The sequence below is a fragment of the Canis lupus genome, chromosome 21, assembly GCF_011100685.1.
Source record: "Canis lupus familiaris isolate Mischka breed German Shepherd chromosome 21, alternate assembly UU_Cfam_GSD_1.0, whole genome shotgun sequence".
Classification (NCBI taxonomy): Eukaryota; Metazoa; Chordata; class Mammalia; order Carnivora; family Canidae; genus Canis; species Canis lupus.
Window position 1 is genome coordinate 35,061,832 of NC_049242.1, and position 22,389 is coordinate 35,084,220.

Genomic DNA, 22,389 nt, shown 5'->3' on the forward strand with positions numbered 1-22,389 from the left:
TGTGGTTTTAATAATCCTATGAGACATTACTGTAGTGTTATTTACCATCAACATTTCTTTAGATTTACTCATAAATGTACTACTTTTTGAGCTAAGTATCTTTCTTTTATCTCAGATTTCCTTCTGGGATCATTTTCCTTATTCTTAAAATGTATCCTTTATAGTTCATTTTAGTGAGGATCTGTTTGTGGCAAACTCTTGCAGTTTTTGTGTTTCAGAAAATGACTTTCTTTTACTCTAGTTTTTAAAAGATATTTTTATTGACTATATATACATATATACTCACACACACATATGTAAGCTCACAAATCTTTTCTTTCTGTTTTTAAGATTTTATTTATTTATTTATTCATGAGAGACATGCAGAGAGAGGCAGAGACATGGGCAGAGGGAGAAGCAGGCTCCCTGCAGGGAGCCTGATGTAGGACTCAGTCCCAGGACCCTGGGATCATGACCTGAGCCAAAGGCAGATGCTCAACCACTGAACTGCCCAGGTACCTGTTCAGAATTACCTTCTCTCAGATTATTTAAGCTATTATCTCATGGTCTTCTGGATTCCATTGTCACTGAAAAGTCCACTGTTATTCTAACTATCATTAATTTTTCTGTAGTCTATCTTTCCTTTCTAACCGCTATCAGATCTTCCTCTTTGTCTCTAGCATTCATGATAACATGTCTAAGTGTGGATATATTTGTATTTATCCTACGTTGGACAGACTGACTTCCTGAATCTGAGGGTTCATCAACTTGGGTACATTTTTAGTAATTAGTTCTTCAAATATTGATTTTGCCTAATCCTCGCTTCTTACCATCTCCATTTGGAATTCTAAGATATTAGACCCTTTCCCTCAATTCTACCCATCTTTCAATCTCTGTTTTGTTGTTTTGTTCAATTTTTTCTTTGTATTTTTGGGCTGATTCTGAATAATTTCTTTAGGCATATTTTCCAGTTTACTGTTTTTTCCTTTAACAATATCCATCTGGATGTTTAATCCATCTACCTAGCTTTTAATTTCCATTTTATATTTTTCCATTATATTTATAATTTCCATTTTTTTAAAGATTTATTTATTTATTTGAAAGAGAGAATGCACGAGTGGAAGGAGGGGCAAAGGGAAAGGGAAGAGAGAGATCTCAAGCAGACTCCCTGCTGAGCTCAGAGCCCATGAGGGGCTCCATCACAGGAGCCTGAGATCATGATCTGAGTTGAAACCAAAAGTCTGGTGCTCAACTGACTGAACTACCCAGGCATCCCCATTTTTATATTTATTATGTTTGAAATTCTATTTTTATCAATACAACTGGTCTTTTTAATAGTCTCTTTCTTCTTATTTATATTTCCAATCTCTTATTTATTTATTTAAATATTTATTTATTTTAGAGAGAGAGAGAGAGAGACAGAAGCAGAGGATCTTAAGCCGACTCCCTGCTGAGTATGGAGCACAACAGGGGGCTTAGTCTTATGATCCTGAGATCATGACCTGAGCCAAATTCGAGTTGGATGCTTAACTAACTGAGCCACCCAGGCACCCTACCAATCTCCTATTTTTGTTTTTGAAGCTAGTGTATAGCTTATTTTATATCCTGTGTCTGATAGAATCAATATTTCAAGATTTTGTAGAACAAATTTGTCTGTCCAATGCTTTTGCTTTTAGTGCTTTCTTTTTCCCTTGTTTTGTGATTTTTTTTTTTTAAGGTGAATTCACATTCCTTGAAACTCTAGCTATGGGAAGTTTTATAGCCTGGGTTAAAGAGGTCTTTCCCCAGAGAGGGTTTGTATACATTTTTGTAGATGCCTAAGAACTTCCAACAACTTTAAGTTTAATTCTACTCTTGAGATTTTCTGGACCATGAAGTATTTTGATTTTATGTTATAAATCCAAGGGAGGGATTCACAGAGGAGAGTTTTTCCTCTCGTCAGCATAAAATTGGGTATGAATGTGGGAGTATTTCTACCTTAACATTGGGGGTGAGGGTGGGAGTATTTCTAGCTCATCTTACCCTGAAATAATTGGTCTTTGAAATACCAGTTTTATAGGAGGTATGGTGGGGAGCCAGGGGGTTATGTGGTGAGACTCTTCAGGTTTGGAAACTCTGAGGCTTTTGTTCCTGTCCTCTGTACTCTATGAAATTAAGAAACTCTATGAAATTAAAGTCACCAGGTTCTTCAAATATAATATATTTAGGATTTCTCTAGGTTCCTATTTTCATTCATATTTTAGTCTCAGTATTAATTTCCTTGGGTTGTTATAACAAAGCACCACAAGCTGGATCTCCTAAAACCACAGATTTATTCTCTCAGACTTCTAGAGGCTAGAAGTCTGAACTCAGGTGTTGACAAGGTTATGGTCTCTCCAAAGCCTTAGAGCAGGATCCTTCCTTGCCTCTTCCAGGTTCTGGTGACCCCAGGCATTCTTTGGCTCTACTCCAATCTCTGTCTCCATCTTCACATGGTCAGCCGCCCTCTGTACCTGCCTGTGTCCACAAATTTTCCTTCTAAAAACACCAGTCATATTGGATTAGGGCTGCTGTAACCCGGTATGACCTCATCTTAACCTGATTACATGGGCAAAGACCTTATTTCCAAATGAGATCATATTCACAGCTATAGAGGGTTAGAACTTCAACATTTTTGAAGGGAGTCAATTCAGTTTATTTATTGTCTCTAAAAATTTCTTTATTTCCTACCACCTCTTGAATGCTCTCTTGTATATTCTACTTTTTTATAGCCATCATCTGTACAATCTTTCTGTCTCTTATTCAACATCAGGGCTTATTTCTCACTCTTTTCATTCTGCTTGCCCATAGGAACTCCCTTCATTTTTCCACTGAGCTGTGGAATTAGAATCCAGGGGGAAAAAAAGGCTTATTAGAAATGAGCACAAAATAAGAATAAGGCTTTAAATAGTGACTCAGTAGATATAACTCTGAATAGAGTAGAATTACTGCATGGACACTGAAATACTTTTGTGGGTGATGCTCATAGGTCTTTTATCCCTAGATCACTGTGGTATATCTTTCTAGGCTTTCACATCATATAGATCTGGGGCTGAATCTTTTCTCTACCTCTTATAAGTGGTATGACCTTGACAACATACATTAGTTCTTAATTTCACAATTCCCTCATCTGAATAAAAAGGATTATAATAACAACTACTTTTTAGGGATGTAGACGGATGACATACTTAGATGCCAGAGCAGGTAGTGAATAATTGTGCAAACAATCCTTTCTGTGTTCCAAATGGGTAAGGACTTTGAATAAGTTGTCTGTGAACCAAAGAGGTGAGAAAAGCAGTGTCTGTCCTTTTTACAAACAATCCTGTGGAGTAATTGCAGGGGCTCCTTCCTTATCCAAGGGACTCCTAGATAAGGAAAGTGAGGCACTGAGATGTGATTCCTAAAACACGAAACGAAGATGCTAATAACCACGTGACATGTGAAAGTCATTTTGGAGATGATGAGCAGTTCTGTATCCCTTAAGGGGGAAATTGGAATTCCAATGAACTAGCTCCTCCTTCTGTTCACAGCTCTGCCAGCCAACAGGTTGTTGGGTCTCTGCTTGAAAAACCACCTTTCCTTCAACTACTATGACACGTCATCTCTGTCAAGTGGGAGGGAAGAGGTAGAGAAGGAGAAATGCCAGACAACATTTTATCCTGTATTTTACACCCTGAACACAAAACCCAAAGATCTTTAACATGTATTTGAAAGCCTCACCCAGGCCCAGACTCCAAGTGTTCTCTAAGGTCAGCTTCAGAACATCTTGCTCCTGCTGCCAGTCTTCAGAGCCCTAGGATTAAGTCGGGGCAGTAAGGCCAGCCCACACAGTGCCAGTCAGGTCACTGCAGATGTTATGAAAGACTCAGTGGAGGTGCCCTGTCTCTCTTTGGGGCAGGGTGAGGTCTGTCCAGGGTCAGCAGACTGCCCATTGGTCTAAGGGAGTCAGAGGTAAGAGGAGGGTGTATCCAAGCTGAAGTCTTTGAGTGGGAACTGGAGATACCGATACTGAAGCCAAGAGTGGCGTCATTCATCGGAACCAGCCAGATGTTGGGGTGGTCTGCATGAAGGGCTGGCAGTGAGGAGGGATATCTTGGATGATTGCTATGAACACCAGCAGGTACAAGGTCCTCTCCAAGGGCTGTCACACAGGGATATGTCAGGCTGCTTCAATTAAGATCCCCATGGACTGGAAAATGGGGACCACTGTGGAGACAAGCCACAGCTTGAATGTTGGATTATTTGTGAGGGTAGGACCACAACCTGGACAGAGGGGTGGGCTTCCCTCTAGGATGAGGTCCTTCATTGTATCCACTATCACATTCCTGCCAACCACCAGGGGACCTCATGTGTCTCTCAGATATGATGGGGGTGGGGTGTCATTTTAGAGTTATCTTTTCATGGGCCCAGGAGAAAGAGCCAGAGCCTAGGAAATGATCCTGTGGGATGAGAAATTAAATGATGCCTATTGTGGATTCATATCATGTGATGATAGCTGCAAAAGGCCCTCTATTTTGGGGCAGGATGGTGCTACCTCCAAAGAATGGCATGAGGAATGAACAGCCCTGACTAGCTGACCAGCACATGGTGGGGTCAGAAAACAGAATGGAGTGAGCCTGGCTGTGTTTTGCTCTTTTATACTTCATGAGTGTATTTCCCTGTAGCCCTCCCCACTCTCTCTTTTTTTGAAGATTTTATTTATTTATTTATTTATTTATTTATTTATTTATTTTTTATTTATGAGAGACAGAGAGTGAGAGAGCATGAGCAGGTGGGGCAAAGGGAGTGGGAAAGGCAGATTACCCACTGAGCAGGGAGCCTGATGTGGAGCTCAACCCCAGAACCCTGAGATCGTGACCTGAGCCAAAGCAGATGCTTAAATGAGCCACCTGGGCACCCACCTACAGCCTTCTCTTGCCAAAGTCTTTAGGAAAGTTCTCTGGGGCACTGTGGAGGAGGCTGGGAATATCAGAGTGAGAAATCCCAAAGGAAGGTTACTCTGAGGGTCACTCTAGTCCAGCCACTCCTAGATGCCTACAGGTCTCTTCCTGGAACACACTTTTGCTCAGCTCTGGGGAGCCTGTGTTTGGTTTTATCAAAGAGGTTGTTCCCATAGAGGGGAGCTTGACTGTCCCACGTCCCCAGTCCTAGACAAAGCAGTTTCTGAAGTGCTTTTCTTCTCGAAAATGCTATAGGTCCCCTCCTCTGACTCTATCCCATCTCCAAGCAGTCCTGATCACATACATGGAGCAAGGTTAGGGACTAAACATTCAGAATCCATCTGTGACCCTCAGCCTTGAGTCCCATTTCTCCACATCCTTGACTCATTCAGCTTTCAGGGAGCTCAGCCAAGTCCTCTGGGCAAGAACTCTTACTTACCCTGATCCCCAGCTCGACATTCTCGCCTCCGTAGACCTCCATGCCTTCGTCTAGTAGGCCAATCTCCTGGAAGTACTGCCGATCCACGATAAAGCAGCCGATGAGGGCAGGGCTCCTACAGGGATGTGGGAGATGGGCCAGCAGTTAGTGGAAGGGCTGCTTCCTGGGGATGGCCAGAGGAATACTAGCAGTGGTGCCTTCCTCCAGGAGGATCTGTTCCTCTTCCTTCCTTTGCCACTAGAGCTGGTATGGGCCTTGTTCTCCGAGGGGCCCTCCCAGGCCCACCTTCACCAGCTGCTCTAGGGAGGCTGTTTCTTGAAGGCAGCAGCAAGAGCTCCTGTCCTGGGGCCAGTTGTCATTCCAGGGGGTGCTTGCCTATGTAACCAATCCCAGGAAATAGTGCTCACCCCACCAGCCTGGTCTGAGCATCTGCATCTCTAGCTGCCCTGATGCCTGAATTCTGAATCACACAGCCAGTCTCTGCTTCTACCTCGGCACCCAGGCTAACTCCTTACCCTTCCCCAGCTTGGGTTTTGCACATCAACTCTGGTTCACTTAGAAATATTAGCTGGGGCTTTGGAGAGCATAGTAAATGATTTGGATTTTATCTGGAGGCAAAGGGGTGCCAGTGAGGAATTTTCAGCTGACTTTGGAATGAGCAGAAATAAGTCTTAAGTCAGAGAAAGACAGATACCATATGATTTCACTCAGATATGGGATTTAAGAAACAAAATAAATGAACAAGGAAAACAAAGAGACAAAAATCCAGACTCTTAAATATAGAGAACAAACAGATCTGTGTTTTTAAAAGAATCCTTGGGTAGCTGTGGGGTGGCTGGAGGAGGCCGAGTGGCAACAGGAATCCAGTTGGGAAGCTCATTGCTATGTCTACGGCAAAATGATGAGGTCCTTGATGAGAGTATCAGGAATGGAGAGGGGGACTGTTTAAAGACACATTTTAATGTAAAAATCAACAGAACTTAGAAAACAGATGAACAGGTGAGAGAGAAGGAGAAATATGAATGCCAGCTGGTTTTGTGGTTTGGGTGATGGCAAGGTGGGGACCACCCATCGATGCAGGCTATAGAGAAAAGGCTAGTTTCAGAAGGAAGAAGGGGCAGTAGAGGGAGAGAGCCAGCTGCGAGGGCTTTTCTATCGCTGGGTCTTAGGCCAGAGCAATACAGCAACAGCCAGTCGGTCCAGGAGCTGGGGGGCCTTTCCTTAGTGAGAGTGTGAGCGCGGGGCTCACCGGCTGTGTGCAGGTGCCTAGTGAAGCACGAGACTTCACTAGAGTGATTCGCATTAGGAGAATCAGCGTGAGTGCATGTGGGCTGCTTCTCTGCTGAGAGCATTAACTTTCGCAAATGACACCGCACACAGCTACCATTTCTAGCCCTTGCATAGCATTTTATCAGCTGGTGGCTGAAGGATTCACAGGGGAGGAGAGAGAAAATGAAATGAGGAATCCTCAGTTATGAGAAAACGGTCAGTCATGTGCAAATGGACCCATCTTTGACACTGGAAACTCATCAAGGTGGAGAAACAGCTCTTTTGTAAGCCATTTCTTGGGACAATGCTGATGCAGGAGGCTGCTCTGCAGCCTTTGGGTCGGTACCCTGCCCCTCCTCCTTTCAAATCACAGCATTTTATTCAGGATGGGTTCATGTTCCACAGACCGCAGGCAGCCAGGCCGGTCAGTCTACTTCAATCCACCACTCCTAGAGTGGGCTGAGTTCCTGCGCTGGTGGAGGATGCTTGATCCAGTCCTTGGAGGTGCATGGTATGAGTAAAATCCCCCCCAGCTGTGTGTCACTGTGAAAAGTTCCCTAGCCTCTTGGAGCCTCTGATTCGGTATCTATGAAACTGAATCAACTATAACCTCACACGGATTAAATTAAATAATGTAAAACTTTGAAAGCCTCTGGGATGTAATTGTTACTTGAAAATCATTTAAAAAGATGCATTTGCACATTGAAGCAGCTCAAAGAATCCCCTCTTGAAAAGCATGGTGATTTAAAAACATCAGCCTGGCGGAGTGGGCAGTGTGAAGTCTCAACATTTTTCTCGACATTGCTGAAATGTCAAGTATTTCAACATGGTGCTCTAAGACCTGCAGGAAGGGGCCTTCCCCATTTGGCGAAACCCACTCAGAAGAACAGCAGAATCTGAAACAGTGACTGTGCAATGAACATAGGCCACCTTAGATAGTCTATCACTTATTAACCAGCTGGGGTATGATGTAGACCTAATCAGCCTAAAAATGTTATTGGTTTATCCCTTTCCTTGTTCCCAAAAGGGTTAGAGATAGCTTACAAAAAATGTACAGTACGGGACGCCTGGGTGGCTCAGCGGTTGAGTGTCTGCCTTCGGCCCAGGGCGTGATCCTGGAGACCCAGGATCGAGTCCCACATCGGGCTCCCTGTGTGGAGCCTGCTTCTCCCTCTGCCTATGTCTCTGCCTGCCTCTCTCTCTGTGTCTCTCATGAATAAATAAATAAAATCTTTAAAGAAAAAAAATGTACAGTACATTGAGAAACAAAATACATAAATGTCTGAAAGACCAAAAGTTCACAACAAATCGGGGGCCAGTTAGAATGGCCCTCCTTCAGGTCCTCCTTCACAGTTCTTAAAGGAGACCCACAAAATTCATACTGAGCTTCCTGGTAGCCAAGGTGAAAATGAACAACCCTGTCTTAGAGATAAGATTTATAGTTCCCATGTGAAAATACCACACTCATTCCTTGGGGTTAACAAGATTTTGTCTAGCAGTCAGTTTGAAAGAAATTTCTCATGTCAGTCTTCTAAGAGGTCACTTTGGGACACAGTGAACAGCCTTCCCAAAGACGTCACTGTAGAATGCAATAGAAGGTAGCTCTGGGCTCTTTTTTATCGCTTACAACGTGTGGACACAGCTCCAAGGAAATGGGAGCCAAAGTGGGCAAGGTTATTTGTAATAACCCACAGCTTTCTGTGGGGTTGTCTTCACCTAAGGGTAAAACCAATAATGTTCATCCATGAATATAATTTCTGATGGCCAAGTTTTTGACAAAAACTAGGTGATGGAAACTTTGAGGCCGAGATGATATTCTCTGTCAACGACCTAGAAGGCAGGTTTACTACGACTAGGCCAACACATTTCAAGATGAGCAGAATAAAGCAGCTAGTACAGCGCAGTCTTCTGCAAGAAAGCTCCTTGCACGATAGCACGCTTCCTTCCAGTATCAATCAGCTGGCCTAGGGGCAGAGTGTCGCCATGCTAGTTCTGAGCTCAACAGTGGGCATCTACGAGGGTGACAGCTAGATATGGAATCTAGCTGACCTAGGTTTGGATCCTGCTTCTACTGCCCACAGCCTTAGGCAGGGCCATTCGCCTTCATCCATCCTGTGGCTGTAAAACAGGGATGACACAATGGGCTGTCACAAGGCCAACACGAGGAGCAAATGAGACCGTGTGTGTAAAAGGCCCTTGCACACAGCGACCTCCGAATTAACAACACAAAACTGTGGCAAGGGCTAACACAGGTGGGTAACAGAGATAACTGCGAGAAAGCTGGATGGTTCTCTTCCATCCTGTTTTAAATATGAATATAGTTTTTTCTTCTGGCAAGGAGAGATGTGATCTCAGATAATAATCACCCAGTTTCAATTAAATTTTTCATAATCTTTCTCCCTCATGTAATACAAAGCAACATCAGTTTCTAATCTCTTCTTTCATTCTAAGAATTGTCCCCTAGGCTACCTCTGGTGCCATCTGTGTGTTTCGTGGGCAGGACTTTGCAGAGAGCATAAAGGTACCTGATCTGTGATTAACCAGACAGAAATAAGGGCCGGTGGGGTGGCTGTGTCAGGAGTCCTGACCCATAGAACAGAGGCTGCCCAAGGGAGTCACCTGGGTGTCTGTGAAGGCAGCAGTGAAGGCAGAAAGAGCTTGGGATCTTTGAAATGCAGTTTGCAGCCACTTTTCGGTGAATCCTACAGGAGAAACTCAAATATCAGCAAGGCATACAAGCTGCTGGGGGGTCTGGTCTTGCCTCTCTGCTCTTCCAGCCTCTGGGGCTGCCTCCTCATACTCCTCTTCCCAAAGGTCCCTTTATAGTTCCTCTGTGTCCACAAACTCACCCTGTTTCTTCAAACATGGGTGCCCCTGCCCCAACCCTGCAATGTCCTACATTCACTCAAAAACAAGTGCAAATCCTAGTCTCTGAAAAAGATTCTCCCCACTTTCTATGCAGTTTCCTCCAGCAGTAATTTGTTTCCTCCAATTATTTTGTCTGTCATCGCTAGACTGCAGGGTTTTGGGGACAGCAATGGAGTCTTAATCACTCTGGATCCTCAGCACCCAGCACAGCAGTTGGCACTCAGCAGGTGTCCCATAGTGATGTGTTAAAATGAGTAGCTCTGAGCCTCCGGATGGATTCTGGGGGCCATGATTCTATTGAAAGCGAACATCAGGGCCTGTAAGTGGGGACTGAAGGTCATTTGTAATTCCTTTCTAACCCCCACTTCTACCCCATCATCCCACAGTGGGGCTGGAGTTTGGGGAATAAGGCTTGAGCTGGGAGGGGAGCCCTTGAGTGGAAGACAGAGCAGAGAGACCTACAGGTAAGGATGCTTTACCTGATCGGGGCGGTGGAGTTCTCCAGCTTCCACCAGGCCTTGGGGGGGTTTAGGTAGCGGCACCACAGCTCCCAGTCAAAGCCCTGGGCGGCCAATGGGTACTCTTCTATCTCAAAGTTGTCATACTTGATGTTGTCAAAGGATGGTGAGATGATCCGCTTCCGGTTCTCCTTTATGCGGGTGAGCACAGGTTCCGCCCTGAGCAAGAGGGAGAGAGAGAAGGGAAACTGCTTCCTAGGTGGATAAATACTTGACTGGCGACCCCTAAAGCTTCTTCCTCTGCAGAAAAAGGCAAAAAACCACCTGGCTGTCTGCTCCAGCCGGTTGCTCTGCCTCCTGGGAAACAGCCTCTGTTTAACCTCCACCCCCCTCCACTTCTGGGTTGGCAAGAGGCCTGGCCACTCCTGCAGCACGTCCTGGGCTGAGCTGAGAGACTCTTACTGCCTTAGATCCTTGTGTCTATTTGCTTTCCTGTTTCCCAGTAGAAAAAAAAAAAAAATCAAGACCTTAGAAAGAAGAAAGGAACAGATCTGAGGTTCCATGGGTAGCTTTCAACTCGGGCTTTGATTTTGTGAAAATTCAGTATATCAACCAGGAGGAAAAGGCAGAGGAGGATGGCAAGGGAGGAGGGTGAGAACAAACTTATTTCCGCCAGTTACTCAATGCTCCTTCCATCCTTGTAGACGTGCCACCCCATCCCACGTGTTCTCCACCGCCCTGGGGAGAGGTGGGAGTAGGGCTTCCGAGCAGCCAGGAGGCCCCTATGGGCACCAGGCAAGTAAAGTGTTTGCAGACAGGAATGATGAGCTTCTTATTAATAATGCATTTGTTGCATAATTGTTTATTCAAATCAGCTTGAAATAGTAAGTGTCCCTCTCCTCTTCTGGCCATAAATCCAACGAAAATGCTTTTTAAATAGTCACAAATGGCAAGCAGGGACTTCAACTATAAAAAAACGGCTTCATTGCAGCCTTAATTTGAGCCTGTTATGTAAAAGTATGCCTAAATCTAACCATGTGGCGTGCATGCCCGGCTGCTCCTTCCTACCAGAGGGCCCTCCTCACCTGGCGCTCTACAAAGCCACACACAGTGGGCTGGCCACAGCACACCGTCTGGCCCTGCAGGGATGCTGGTGTCAGATGCCCCATCCCACCTTGGCTGCAGCCTCTGAGGCCACATACCTTTTCTCTTGCCCCACGTGGCAGCTGAGCAGCCCTGACCAGAAAAAGGAAGTTTTTGTAAGACCTACTTTCACGAGTAGGGAAAATCTGAGATTCTCTGCTCTGTCTGGCCTGGCATTTGGCAGGGGGGGGAGGGGTGTGGCGTCCAGGTCACCTGGATAACATCAGGCTACCTTCTACCCCTCTGACCACTGGGCCTTGACCCTGTCTGCATGGTTGGGCTTGTGCCTCAAGTCTGGTCCAGCCTCCCCTTGCTCAGCAGTTGCAGCCCTGTCCTGAGCTGGGCTGGCACTCTCAGCTCCGTCCTCAGCCCACTCTCAGATCCGCTCTCCTAGGGGAAGACACTAGCTAGAGTCACACCTGATGCCACCATATACCCTTTAGAGACTGTGTATTGACCTGTTGGCCCCCGACCCTCCTCCACCTTGAAGGGCCAGCCCCGTTGCCTCCAGTAGTCACACATCCAGATCTCAGCTATTCCCAGAATTCTCTCCTTCCCCCCACTGTGGCTGAGATCCCAGCTTGCTTTGCACTCATTTGAGCCAAAGCTCCGGACCACACTGGGATTCATCTTCCTCTCCTGACGGGCACTTACCAGCCCACATTGAACTCCACGTGGGCATCAAAGAGTGCCACCACGGGCGCAGTGGCCACCCTCCAGCCGCTGACTCGGGAGCGGATGAGGCCCTCCTGCTTGCTGTGGCGCACGACTTTGATGAAGCCCGGCTTCTGGCCATTCACCTTGTCCACGTACTCTGTCAGCTTCTCCTTCAGTTCCTCTGCGAGGGACAAAACGCATCGTTAGGAGAAGGGGGAAGGTGTGATTTAGACTGTGCCCTTTTAGGGGGAACTGACCCCCACCCAAGAGACTGGGGATCTGTCTTCCCTCCCAGGTCTCTTTCACGATCCCCAGGCCAGTGCCGCTCAGCTTTGAAGGGAAAAACAGAGGAGAAAACAGTTTGTATTGAGTGCACACGGTCACATGCTTCAACACGTCCTATTTAATCTTCACCAGCAGCCCACGGGAAAATGGGGCTCAGAAGGGTTTCCCAATTTGCCCAACGCCATGCGGCTTGTGAGTGGCACAGGCTGGCTTCAAGCCGGGTCTAATGACTTCAAAAGCCGTATTCTTCTCATCAGCTCAGTGGCCTCTTTCTTCCCCAGTGCCCTCCACTCCTTCTCTCCTAATGGCCAAAGAAAGCTTCCATCTGCGACGATGATAGCCCAGAACCCAGTCCTGCCCGCATCTCCATCTTTCCAGGAAGTGAATGACCAGGCACTATGCCATGTGGGCAGTTGGTATTGGTTTGTTGCCTGCTGCTGCTGGCCAAGCATCTGATTCCCTGCTTCTTCATAAGTCTCAATGGGTCCTGCGGTCCCCTTGCCTCTCAGCTAGTGGCAGCACAGTGGTTTGGGCAATAGCCTACGCACCCTTTCCCCAAAATGGCCTGAGTGGGCTGCATTCTCCTACCTGCAACCACTGCACCTCCCCAGGACTCAGTTTCCACCCTTTGCCTGTGCTCTCCAGGACTGGCCCTTCGGGTGCCCTCCTCCCATCTTCTGAGCCAGCCTATGCCCGGGTCAGCCCCAGGTGGGCTGAGCCTGGTCCTTATCAGAGGATGGTAGGAGCTGCGTGTCCCTTGGTGCTCAGTCTGGGGCCCTGCCAGACCCGCATCCCACTCTGAGGAAAGGGTATGAGGTAGCAGGCACAGTTCCTGGCACACGGTAGGCGTGTCCCATAGCAGCAGCACTCCGTAGCAGAAAGAGGATGGTATTTGGGGTCAGCAGTACTGCATTTTAAGTCTGCCTTCTATGTATTAGTATTATGATCCTAGCCCTTTTACTAAACTAGTTGTTGAGGTCCATGTGGGTATCTGGATGTGGTGAATGTATTTTGCACGTGGTAAGGATGTGAACTTTGGGGAAACACAGGGTGGACTGTTAGGGTTAAACTGTGTTAAACTGTGTTAGGAGTTAAACTGGTTAAACTAAACGTCTTCAGCAAAAAGACGTGCCGAAGTCCAAACCCTAGGACTTTAGAAGATGACCTTATATGGAAATAGGGTCCTTGTAGATTGAACCGAGTTAAGATCCTTAGGTCCTAATCCAATATGACAGGTGTTCTTATAAAGTGAGGAACTTTGGACACAGGCAGATGCAATGAAGAAAGACAAAAAGGGAGGCAGAAGGAGAAGATGATTGTGACGCCTTGGTGGCTCAGCAGCTGAGCATCTGCCTTTGGCTCAGGTCATGATCCCAGGTCTGGGGATCAAGTCTCACATCGGGCTCCCTGTGAGGAGCCTGCTTCTCCCTCTGCCTGTGTCTCTGCCTCTCTCTGTGTGTCTCTCATGAATAAATAAATAAAGTCTTTAAAAAAGAGGAAAGAAAGGAAGAAAGAAAGAAAGAAAAAGAAAGAAAGAAAGAAAGAAAGAAAGAAAGAAAGAAAGAAAGAAAGAAAGAAAGAAAGAAAAAGATGACCACCTAAAGCCAAGGAATATCTGAGAGTCCCAGAAGCTCTGAGCAGGCCTGGAACAGATCCCTCCCTATCACCTTCAGATGGGGCATGGCCCTGCTTGATTTGGACTTGATTTTGGACTCCAGAATAGTGAGACAATAAATTCCTATTCTAAGCCTTCAGTTTGTGGTACTTTGTTACAGCAGCTCTAGGAAACTAATATAGTTGTTATGAGGATTAAGTGGGATTAACATGCATGAAAAATGCACAGCTCATTGTAGATGCTCAAAAAAAAAAAAAAAAAAAAAAAAAAACCAAACCCACAAGTTCCCTTCCCCCCTCCTCAGTTTCCTTCACACTGGGAATTGTAAGGGAAGAAGGAGCTGCAAAGCCTTCTTCATATTCTCTGGTCCAGGACCACCTCCTCTTGCTCTGCTCTGTCTCTAGGTGAGAAGTCTGCGAGCAGCAAGGCCATGGTGGCCAAGCGAGAGCTATGAACATGTGCAGGGGCCTCATGCCCAGGGAGGACCATGGGGCATGGTGGCTACTGCCAGAACTGGTACACATTTCTGTCAACATGGATTTCAATCTTTTTACACATGATGCTGGCCAAAACAAACAAACCCGGTCTGGATGGATGGGTAGGAGACAGTCCTTAGGCATCCTGCTTGAGTTATCATCGAGTTGGTGAGGGAACTGGGCATCCAGGGCAGAAATGCTGAGAGGGAGGCAGGAAATCAGATCCTAGACAGCTACCAACTTGCTCTGTGGCCTTGGGCAAATCCCTATGAATCCCAAGACCTCAGAGTTAGTTGGACAGGCTTTTAATGTTTGTTTTGAACTGATTACCCATCTAAGGTTTGAATTCCCTCTCTCTATCCTGATAAGTGATCATCCAGCCCCTGCAGTGACCAGAAACATGACACAGCCCATTCCTTACTGGGTTACTCCAATTATAGATGCGCCAAATGCCAGGGTCTTTCAACCTTCCATTCCCTGGTCCAAGGTTTATTTCGGGACCAAAGAGGGCAGATCAAATCCCTCTTCCACCTGACAACCATTTAAGACCATCCTTAAGTCCTCACCGGGGATTTCTCTGAGTATTTCTCTGGATCAAATGTCTTCAGTGCCTCCATATATTTCCTCACATCTGTCAGTTCAGGTTCTGAACTTCTCTCTAAATATGTTAGTTTTTCTTTAACAGTTTTAAATTATGCACCTAGAAATTGGTCTAATACTTATGGAATAAATTGTGCTATACAGAATAGAATGAACAAGTCACCTCCTTTATTCTAGAATCTATGCCCCTATTCATAGAGTTGAGGGTCACATTAGCTTGGCCTGCTTTTGACTCAAACTGAGTTTCCTGGAAACAGACTACACAGGTCCTTTTCACATGGTGCTGCTAAGTCAGGGCTCCTTCATCCCTCTTTGTCATGGATGTGTGCTGTGTGGGTGCATACCTGTGCGTGTGTGTGCGTGCACACACGCATGTACATATGTGCATGCTCTGAGCCAAAACAGAGGATCTTACGTTTAGGTCTCTTTCATTCAATCTTTTTAAAGATATACACGATCTTTCTTTCTTTTTTAAAGATTTTATTTATTTATTCCTGAGAGACCCAGAGAGAGAGAGGCAGAGACACAGGCAGAAGGAGAAGCAGGCTCCCTGTGGGGAGCCTGATGCAGGGCTGGATCCCAGAACCCCAGGATCACGACCTGAGCCAAAGGCAGCCGCTCAACCACAGAACCACCCAGATGCCCCATATACTGTCTTTCTGAAGTCAGAATGTTTTGTCCTTGATTCTGTTAACCCATGCCTTTGTTATCTGGCCTCCAGCTTTCTGGCTTCTGCAAAAGTGATTAGCATATGGCCTTGATTGTCATTCTTTTACACAGTCATTCTTTTACACAGCGTGACCTTGTCCAGAGTTAGGGCCAATGAGTCCTGTCAGGCTTTCTCGTCCCAGCCTGATGGAAATTCAGCAGATTTTAAGGCTGCCATTAACACACTCTGTATCCCACTTTAGTTGATGTGAAAATAACCTCATGATCTCCGACCATGCAGCCGACTGGGGAGGCCTGGGGGTGCCGCTGTCTGTAGGTGTCAGGAGGTTGGCCATAGAGTGCCCTAACTCAGTGCGCCCTGAGCTTACCACGTTTTCACACATGGCTGTCAGGAGGCCTCTTAAGACATTGACTGCTCCATCTCTTTCAAAGGTCTACCTCTCATGTACCCTTTTTGAAAGTTTTAAATAGAACTCATTAAGCCTGGTATTTGGACTTTTGATGGTGGCAGCTAAGGGGTGAGTCCAGGAACTTGAAGTGAGAAGTGGGCTGATACCAAATGACACCCTTCCTGGCTGCCAGCGGGGACATACTTGTTTCCTTCTCTCTGTCCCCACCCCTCGGGTGAGAACCACTGTCTACAGGACCTCTGTTGTTGAGTTTATTGGTGGGATGGGGCTGTGGACGATTGCCACCCCAATGAAACTCCACAAATCCCACCTCCCTGAATTTGCATCCTTGTGTAGCTGCTTCACATGCTACAACTGGGCTGACCCTAGGGGGATGCAGCAGGAGGGACCTGTGCTGGGGGTCCCAGCATAGGCCTAGGGCTTAGGAAGTCCTGCAGTTTCTGCTTTCATTGTCTTGCTGCTCTGAGTAAGGAAGACCAGCCTCCTTGAGCTTGAGAGGCCCAGGGAGTCCCCATTAATTTAGGTCACCCCACCGAGGCCCAGACATGTGAGGGAGGCCACCCTGGATCTTTCCACTGATTATAAATGCAGGGGGAGCCCAGCCGACACCCTGTGGAGCAGAAACAAGCTGCCTTATTGCAGAATTGTGAGCCAATAAACGGCTGCTGTTTTAAGCCACTAACTTCAGGGATGGTTTGTTATACACAAAAGGCTAACAAAACAGGCTCTATTATTCCAGTATGGTGCTGAGGTTAGAGTAAGATTGTGAACTCCTGATGCACAGGAAATGTGGAGGTCCAGACAGATACAGAAGAACCACTTAGAAGACGGCAGCAAGGGATGAAAAGGCTTTGCTTCTCATAGGAGCTGCTTGCCCCTTTGTGCCTCTGAGCTCTGTTAAAAGAACTAATAAAGGTTTCCGGTGGACCAGCCAGAGAAAAATTCTGTTCTCAGCCTGCTGCAACCTGGACATTGGCTACTGATTAGAAGAGGGCATTCCCTGAGCCCCAACCAAAGAGCTGCTATCAAAAATTGAAAAAGTCCTGAAATACCACAGATAATACTGGCTCCTGGTCTTTGTAAAGTACCTTTACCTAATTAGGTTTTCATGCTCACCTTCAACTTTTATCAGCTGCCAAAGTGAGCAAGAACTACCTCAGAGGCACTTCCACATTTGCTAGGAAACTCTGGCCCCAAGACACTGCCTATTACATCTTTATATAATGTATATATGATAAATACCTCCCAGAACTTAGCTCAAAACACACACACACACACACACACACACACACAGGAAGAGCTGTGGCTTTCTTTAGACCTCCACCCAAATGCATAACCCCTCATAATAACCTTTTTGCCAAGGCTGCCGGGAAGTTGAGAGAAAAATCTAAGGGCTCATCATCACAGGGTTCAGCGTTTCTGCTTCTCTACCTTTGCTAAAGATTTGATTTTCAGGGGATCCCTGGGTGGCGCAGCGGTTTGGTGCCTGCCTGCCTCTGGCCCAGGGCGCGATCCTGGAGACCCGGGATCGAATCCCACATCGGGCTCCTGGTGCATGGAGCCTGCTTCTCCCTCTGCCTGTGTCTCTGCCTCTCTCTCTCTCTCTGTGACTATCATAAATAAATAAAAATTTAAAAAAAAAAAAAAAAAGATTTGATTTTCAACTTGTCTACAAGCTGCATTCTTTTACTCTTTCTCTTTTTTCCTCCGTGAGCTACCTTTAACTCCATCTTGAAAGATGTAGCAGAAACTTCTAATAAAGTGCCTTGGTGGAGCAGGGCAGGAGCAGAACTGCGGAAAGAAGGGGAAAGCTGTAGTTCATGTTTGTTTTAATGTGTTGGGGAAAGACAGACGAGGTAGGGAGGCTGCTCTCTGTGCCTTTGCCAGATTTAGAATCAATGCTGGAGCTGTCGATCGCCTGCGTTGACAGAGAAACACAATTTGCACCCTGCAGGGGGCCAGGTGTCATCCAGCCTGTGTTGCTCCTCCAGCCCTCTCCTGCTGTCCACAAATCCCTAATCTCCTGACATCAGACCCACCTCTGTGAATCAGCACTCCCCGAAGCCAGCTCATCAAACACCATTCCCCTCTTAGGAGGTCACAGGGCACTCTCCACCACCCCATGAGGTGCCTCCCCTCAGAGCCTGCTGAGTACAGGCTGCTTGCCTGCTCTCCCTCCTTCCCACTCAGAAGCCAAGTAAAAATGCAAAATTTGGCCAGCCTGGGCGAATGGAGCCTTTTCTTACTTCCCCCCATATACGCTCCTGTGCTGCTCCCATAAAAAGCAATTAGCTTCACAGGGTCATCCCAAAGGAAACAAAACGCAGCCTGAGCAGAAGTCTGGTACTAATGGCCGTTAATCTGATTGAAACACACCTAATGAGATACTCTTTATCTCCTGCATGAAGGAAAAAAGAAAGGATCAGGGAATCGATGGCTGATGGGGCTTCGCTCTTTGAGGGCAGCAGCTCCACAGACATCCTTGCAAAACGGCCTGCCCAGGCTTGCTCTGGAGAACCTGGTCCTCGTCCTTCTCCCAGTGCTCACACCATCCTTTTCCACACCTGCATTAGGTTTGGGGGAAGTAGGAGTGACGGGAAAGCCACCCACCCATCATTTGGCGAATACTGAGCAACTCACTATGTACCAGGTATCCATCTAGTTGCTCTGGCCAGAGCTGTGAATGAGACGGTCCTTAAGGAGCTTCCATTCTGCTGGACGCTGAAAAGGCATGTGATGTCCTTCACTGACAGAGAGAGTAGGGGGAGGAGATAGAGACGGATGGGATGCGAGGAGACAGGGAGGGAGAGAGGGGGAAGGAGAGAGGGTGGCAGGAGAGGATGGTGGTGGGAGAGTGAGGAGAGAAAGATGGAGATTTTGGAAAAAGAACCTCAGAAACTGATTCAGGGCTCGCAGACACAGAGGCCTATCAGGCAACAGGCCTGCGGGACCTGAGAGGCAGTGCCTGGTGCAGCTGCAGGCAGTCAGAGAGGCAGGGGTTAAGCTAGACCTACGTTCTGGACTTTCCTACAGCCTGCTGGTTCTCAACTGGGAGCAATTTTGTTACACTCTCATCCTCTGAGGGGATATTTGGCAATGTCCGGAGACAGTTTGGATCGTCGCAACCGGGGAGGGTGCTCCTAGGCATGGATGCTGCTAAATTTCCTCCAGCGCACAGGGCAGCCCTCCACAAGAAAGAACCATCTAGTTCAAAATGTCAGTAGTGCCAAGTTTGAGAAACCTTGTGCAGCTCTAAATGATGGAGGCCTCATTGTGGAAATCTGAGCGTGTACTCTTGGGGGTACATGAAGTTTTGAGAACTGACAGCCTCAGGGGTGCACCTACTGAGAGACCTATTCCTGGGACCTGCAAAGCCTTCCTGCTTGGTGCTAACCAGAGTCAAAGAGGAGCTGCCTCTTTAGAAGGGCACTGCAACAGGTGCTGTTGGCTGGCTGGCCGCCTTCCTGGTGTGGCCATCTGAGTGGGCATCGCAAGGCCCACACTCAGAAGGGCCTGTACGTGGTTTAAAGCTCCTGACCATGGATGCCCTGCCCACATTTCCTTGGCACTCCCCTTCCCATACGCACTGCTGGCTTCTCTCTCTCTGCCTAGAGGCTTTCTCTGACCCCAGATATGTACTCAGCCTGCTGTGGGCCAGCTGCAGGTGCTATGGAGTCGCCATCTACAGCCATAGCTCTCCATCTGTTAGGGGATGGATATCCATGTTATGGGAATGAATTATGTCCCCTCAAAATTCCTATGTTGAAGTCCTAACCCCCAATACCTCAGTATGTGGCTTCAATTAGAAATAGGCCATTGCAGGAGTAATTAGCTCTGATATAGTTCCACTGGAACTTAGGGGGCCCCTAACCCAATATGATGGGTGTCCTTATAGGAAGATGGCCATATGAAGACACAGAGTCACAGGGAGAATGCCATGTGAGGACAAACACAAAGATTGGCATGATACATCTCCAAGCCTAGGAATACTAAAGACTGCTGGCAAACCCTAGAAGGTAAGAGAGAGGCATGGAACAGATTCACCAGCACAGCCCTGTGGACCCCTTGATCTTAGACACTGAGCCTCCAGAACTGAGACCATTTCTGTTGTTTAAGCCACCTAGTTGATGCTCCTTCATCACAGCAGCCCCAGGAAATGAATACATCCCAGCTTCCTTGCCCCTTGGCTCGGGCACTGCTGAGGTAGGTGGTAGGCAGTCTCCAGCTGGGTTGGGCCTGGGGCCACAGCAGTAGCTTGTTCGTGATGTCTACGACATTGACCTTCTTCTCTCTCCTGTGTCACATCCCACTCCTTCATCACTGTTCCCTGGGGGTCACCAACTCGACCAATGACTTGGCCTCAACGCCTGTCTCAGGGCCTGCTTCTGTGAGAACCCAAACTAAGAAGTCATCTGTTCTCCAAGACATGGTGGTCCCCCAGCAGCGTGTGAATTTTTAACCCTTGATGGATGTGAATAATGTGTATGTATGTGAGAAGGATGACTGAAGTTTCTCTCCCCTTCTATCTCCATGTTAAGTGGCTAATGTTTAACGAAGGAGATAACGACGATGATGTACCAGGCATTTTGCACTTTGCATATAACATCTCATTTAAGTCTTCTGACAACCCTATGCTGTAGTTACTGTTAACGTTCTATTTTGAAGACAGGGACATTACGGCACAGCGTGACCCAGGTAGTAAATGGTGAAGTCAGGACTTAAATCCAGCTGGGCTGTACCCAGAGTTCATACTCTTTACTCTCCATGCTGCCTCTCTAGGATCAAAAACTGGCCCGCATGAGAGTCAGCTTGGTTGAAACAGGTTGCGGGGCACCGCCCTGTTTAGGGTCTGATTTGGTGGTGGATCTGGGACCAGAGGCTCTGAATTTCACACATGCTCCCAGGGAGATGCTGATGGGCAGCTAAGCCTGATAACAAGGGAAACAAAGGAGCCTCCTCTGGAATAGGTGTGGCTCCAGCCCTCCACAGGAGGCATCAGACTCTGTCTGAAAAAGGCTCTCCGCAGCCCCCCCTCCACCTGCTCAGATAATTTCCTCTTCATTCTTCCCAACCCCTGGGCTCTGACTTGCTGCCCTCTGTGACAGACCCTTCATTTTCCAGGCAGTTTTCATTTCTCTGCATGTGGCCATCTTCAGATCTCATGCTTTGGACGGTCCCCTGTAGTTCCCCAGCTGCCCTTTGCACAGGGCATGGCCTTTGTCCCTTCTGTCCAGCCCGACAGTCTCAGGTAAGCCAGCCCGGTGCTCCCCTCTAACACAATGCTGTCCCCTAAACCCTGCCAAGGTCAGAGGAGCCACCCCCCACTCTGTCCAGTGCCTGGGAGGGCGTATGAACACCCCCCCACCCCCCCCACCACCACTGAGAAGTGCTACTAATTGCTAGTCTCCGATGTGCTAATTTAAAGATTAAAAGCACAGCACATTTCTGTTTATTCTTCCAAGAGTGAACAGTGGCTGGTCTTCCTCAGATCAGAAGATTAACTGACTCTTCTCTAAAGCCATTTAGGGCCATTGAAACACAAATGATATGTCAACACATTTTAAAAGAGAGATTATTCATTAGGATGCAACGGTTGTCCAATCTAGCTGATCATCCACTTACCTAAAGAGCTAAAAAATAAATGGACATAGATGCCAGCCCACCCTCACCCCCTTAAAGAATTTGGAGGGGGCTCTGGGCTCGGGCTTGCTGAAATGACCGTGAGCCAGGCTTAGACAGCTGTGATCCCAGAACACACCCAGGGCAGCCTTGCTTTGTGCGTCCCTCTCTCTTTAAGATCACTTTGGACAAGCCTTCAGATCCTGGGCAGTTTACAAATGCTTGCACGCGTTTTCTTCTTCTGTCCTATAGACTTACCAGCTGCACTTCCACCCGGCTCCTTTAATCGCTGTACTTCTTCAAAGTCAATTGATACTGAAGTAGATTTGGAATGGCCTTAAATGCTTCTCTTTACTCAAGACTTGGGGGAAAGTCTCCACCTAGGAGCCCCACAGATGGCATTTAAAGTATGGCTGGAGGGTCCAGGATTAGTGTCACAATCAGCCTGGGAGTCTCCAAGCATTAATTCAGTCTTGGCAAGTCACAGAAAGCCCCAGAATTACCACCCAAAAAGACCTAGCCATCTGTTTCTGGGTCTATTCTTTCAGGTCATAGCCAGGCATTAGTGACTACCAAACCCACAATATACCTCACTTGGTGGGGTCTCCAAATCCAGGCTCTCGAGATCCACTAACGCCTCCTTACCTGCTCCAAAATGACTTATTCTCCCAAAGATCCTGCTTGCTGTAATAACATGGTCAGAACTGGTTTCTGAGAGATGGCAGTGGCAGGTGTAAAAATGGTCCCCTGGCCAGTCAAGGATGTGTCCGATGCAAATCAATGCTACTCTCTCTTTCTCTGTCTTTCTCTCTCCTCCCTCCCTCCCTCCCTCCCTCCCTTCCTTTCTCGCTTTCTGTCTCGACAACAAACCAAAACTCGATTTATAACATTTGCCAATGTCTGTGGTGTCAGTACTACCACTATAGCTGGTTTCAAGCTATTAA

At 47.2% G+C, this 22,389-nt stretch overlaps 1 protein-coding gene across 3 annotated transcripts in view; it reads right to left on the reverse strand.

The window, feature by feature from the left end:
- GALNT18 (polypeptide N-acetylgalactosaminyltransferase 18) overlaps window positions 1-22,389 on the reverse strand; it is a 339,637-nt gene that overhangs the window by 91,392 nt on the left and 225,856 nt on the right. For all 3 annotated transcript variants that reach the window (XM_038569049.1, XM_038569048.1, XM_038569046.1), the window contains 3 exons: window positions 11,769-11,952; window positions 9,993-10,190; window positions 5,377-5,491 (listed from right to left, as the gene is read on the reverse strand). In XM_038569049.1, the coding sequence (XP_038424977.1) occupies window positions 5,377-5,491; window positions 9,993-10,190; window positions 11,769-11,952 (497 nt within the window). The remainder of the gene's footprint in view (window positions 1-5,376; window positions 5,492-9,992; window positions 10,191-11,768; window positions 11,953-22,389) is intronic.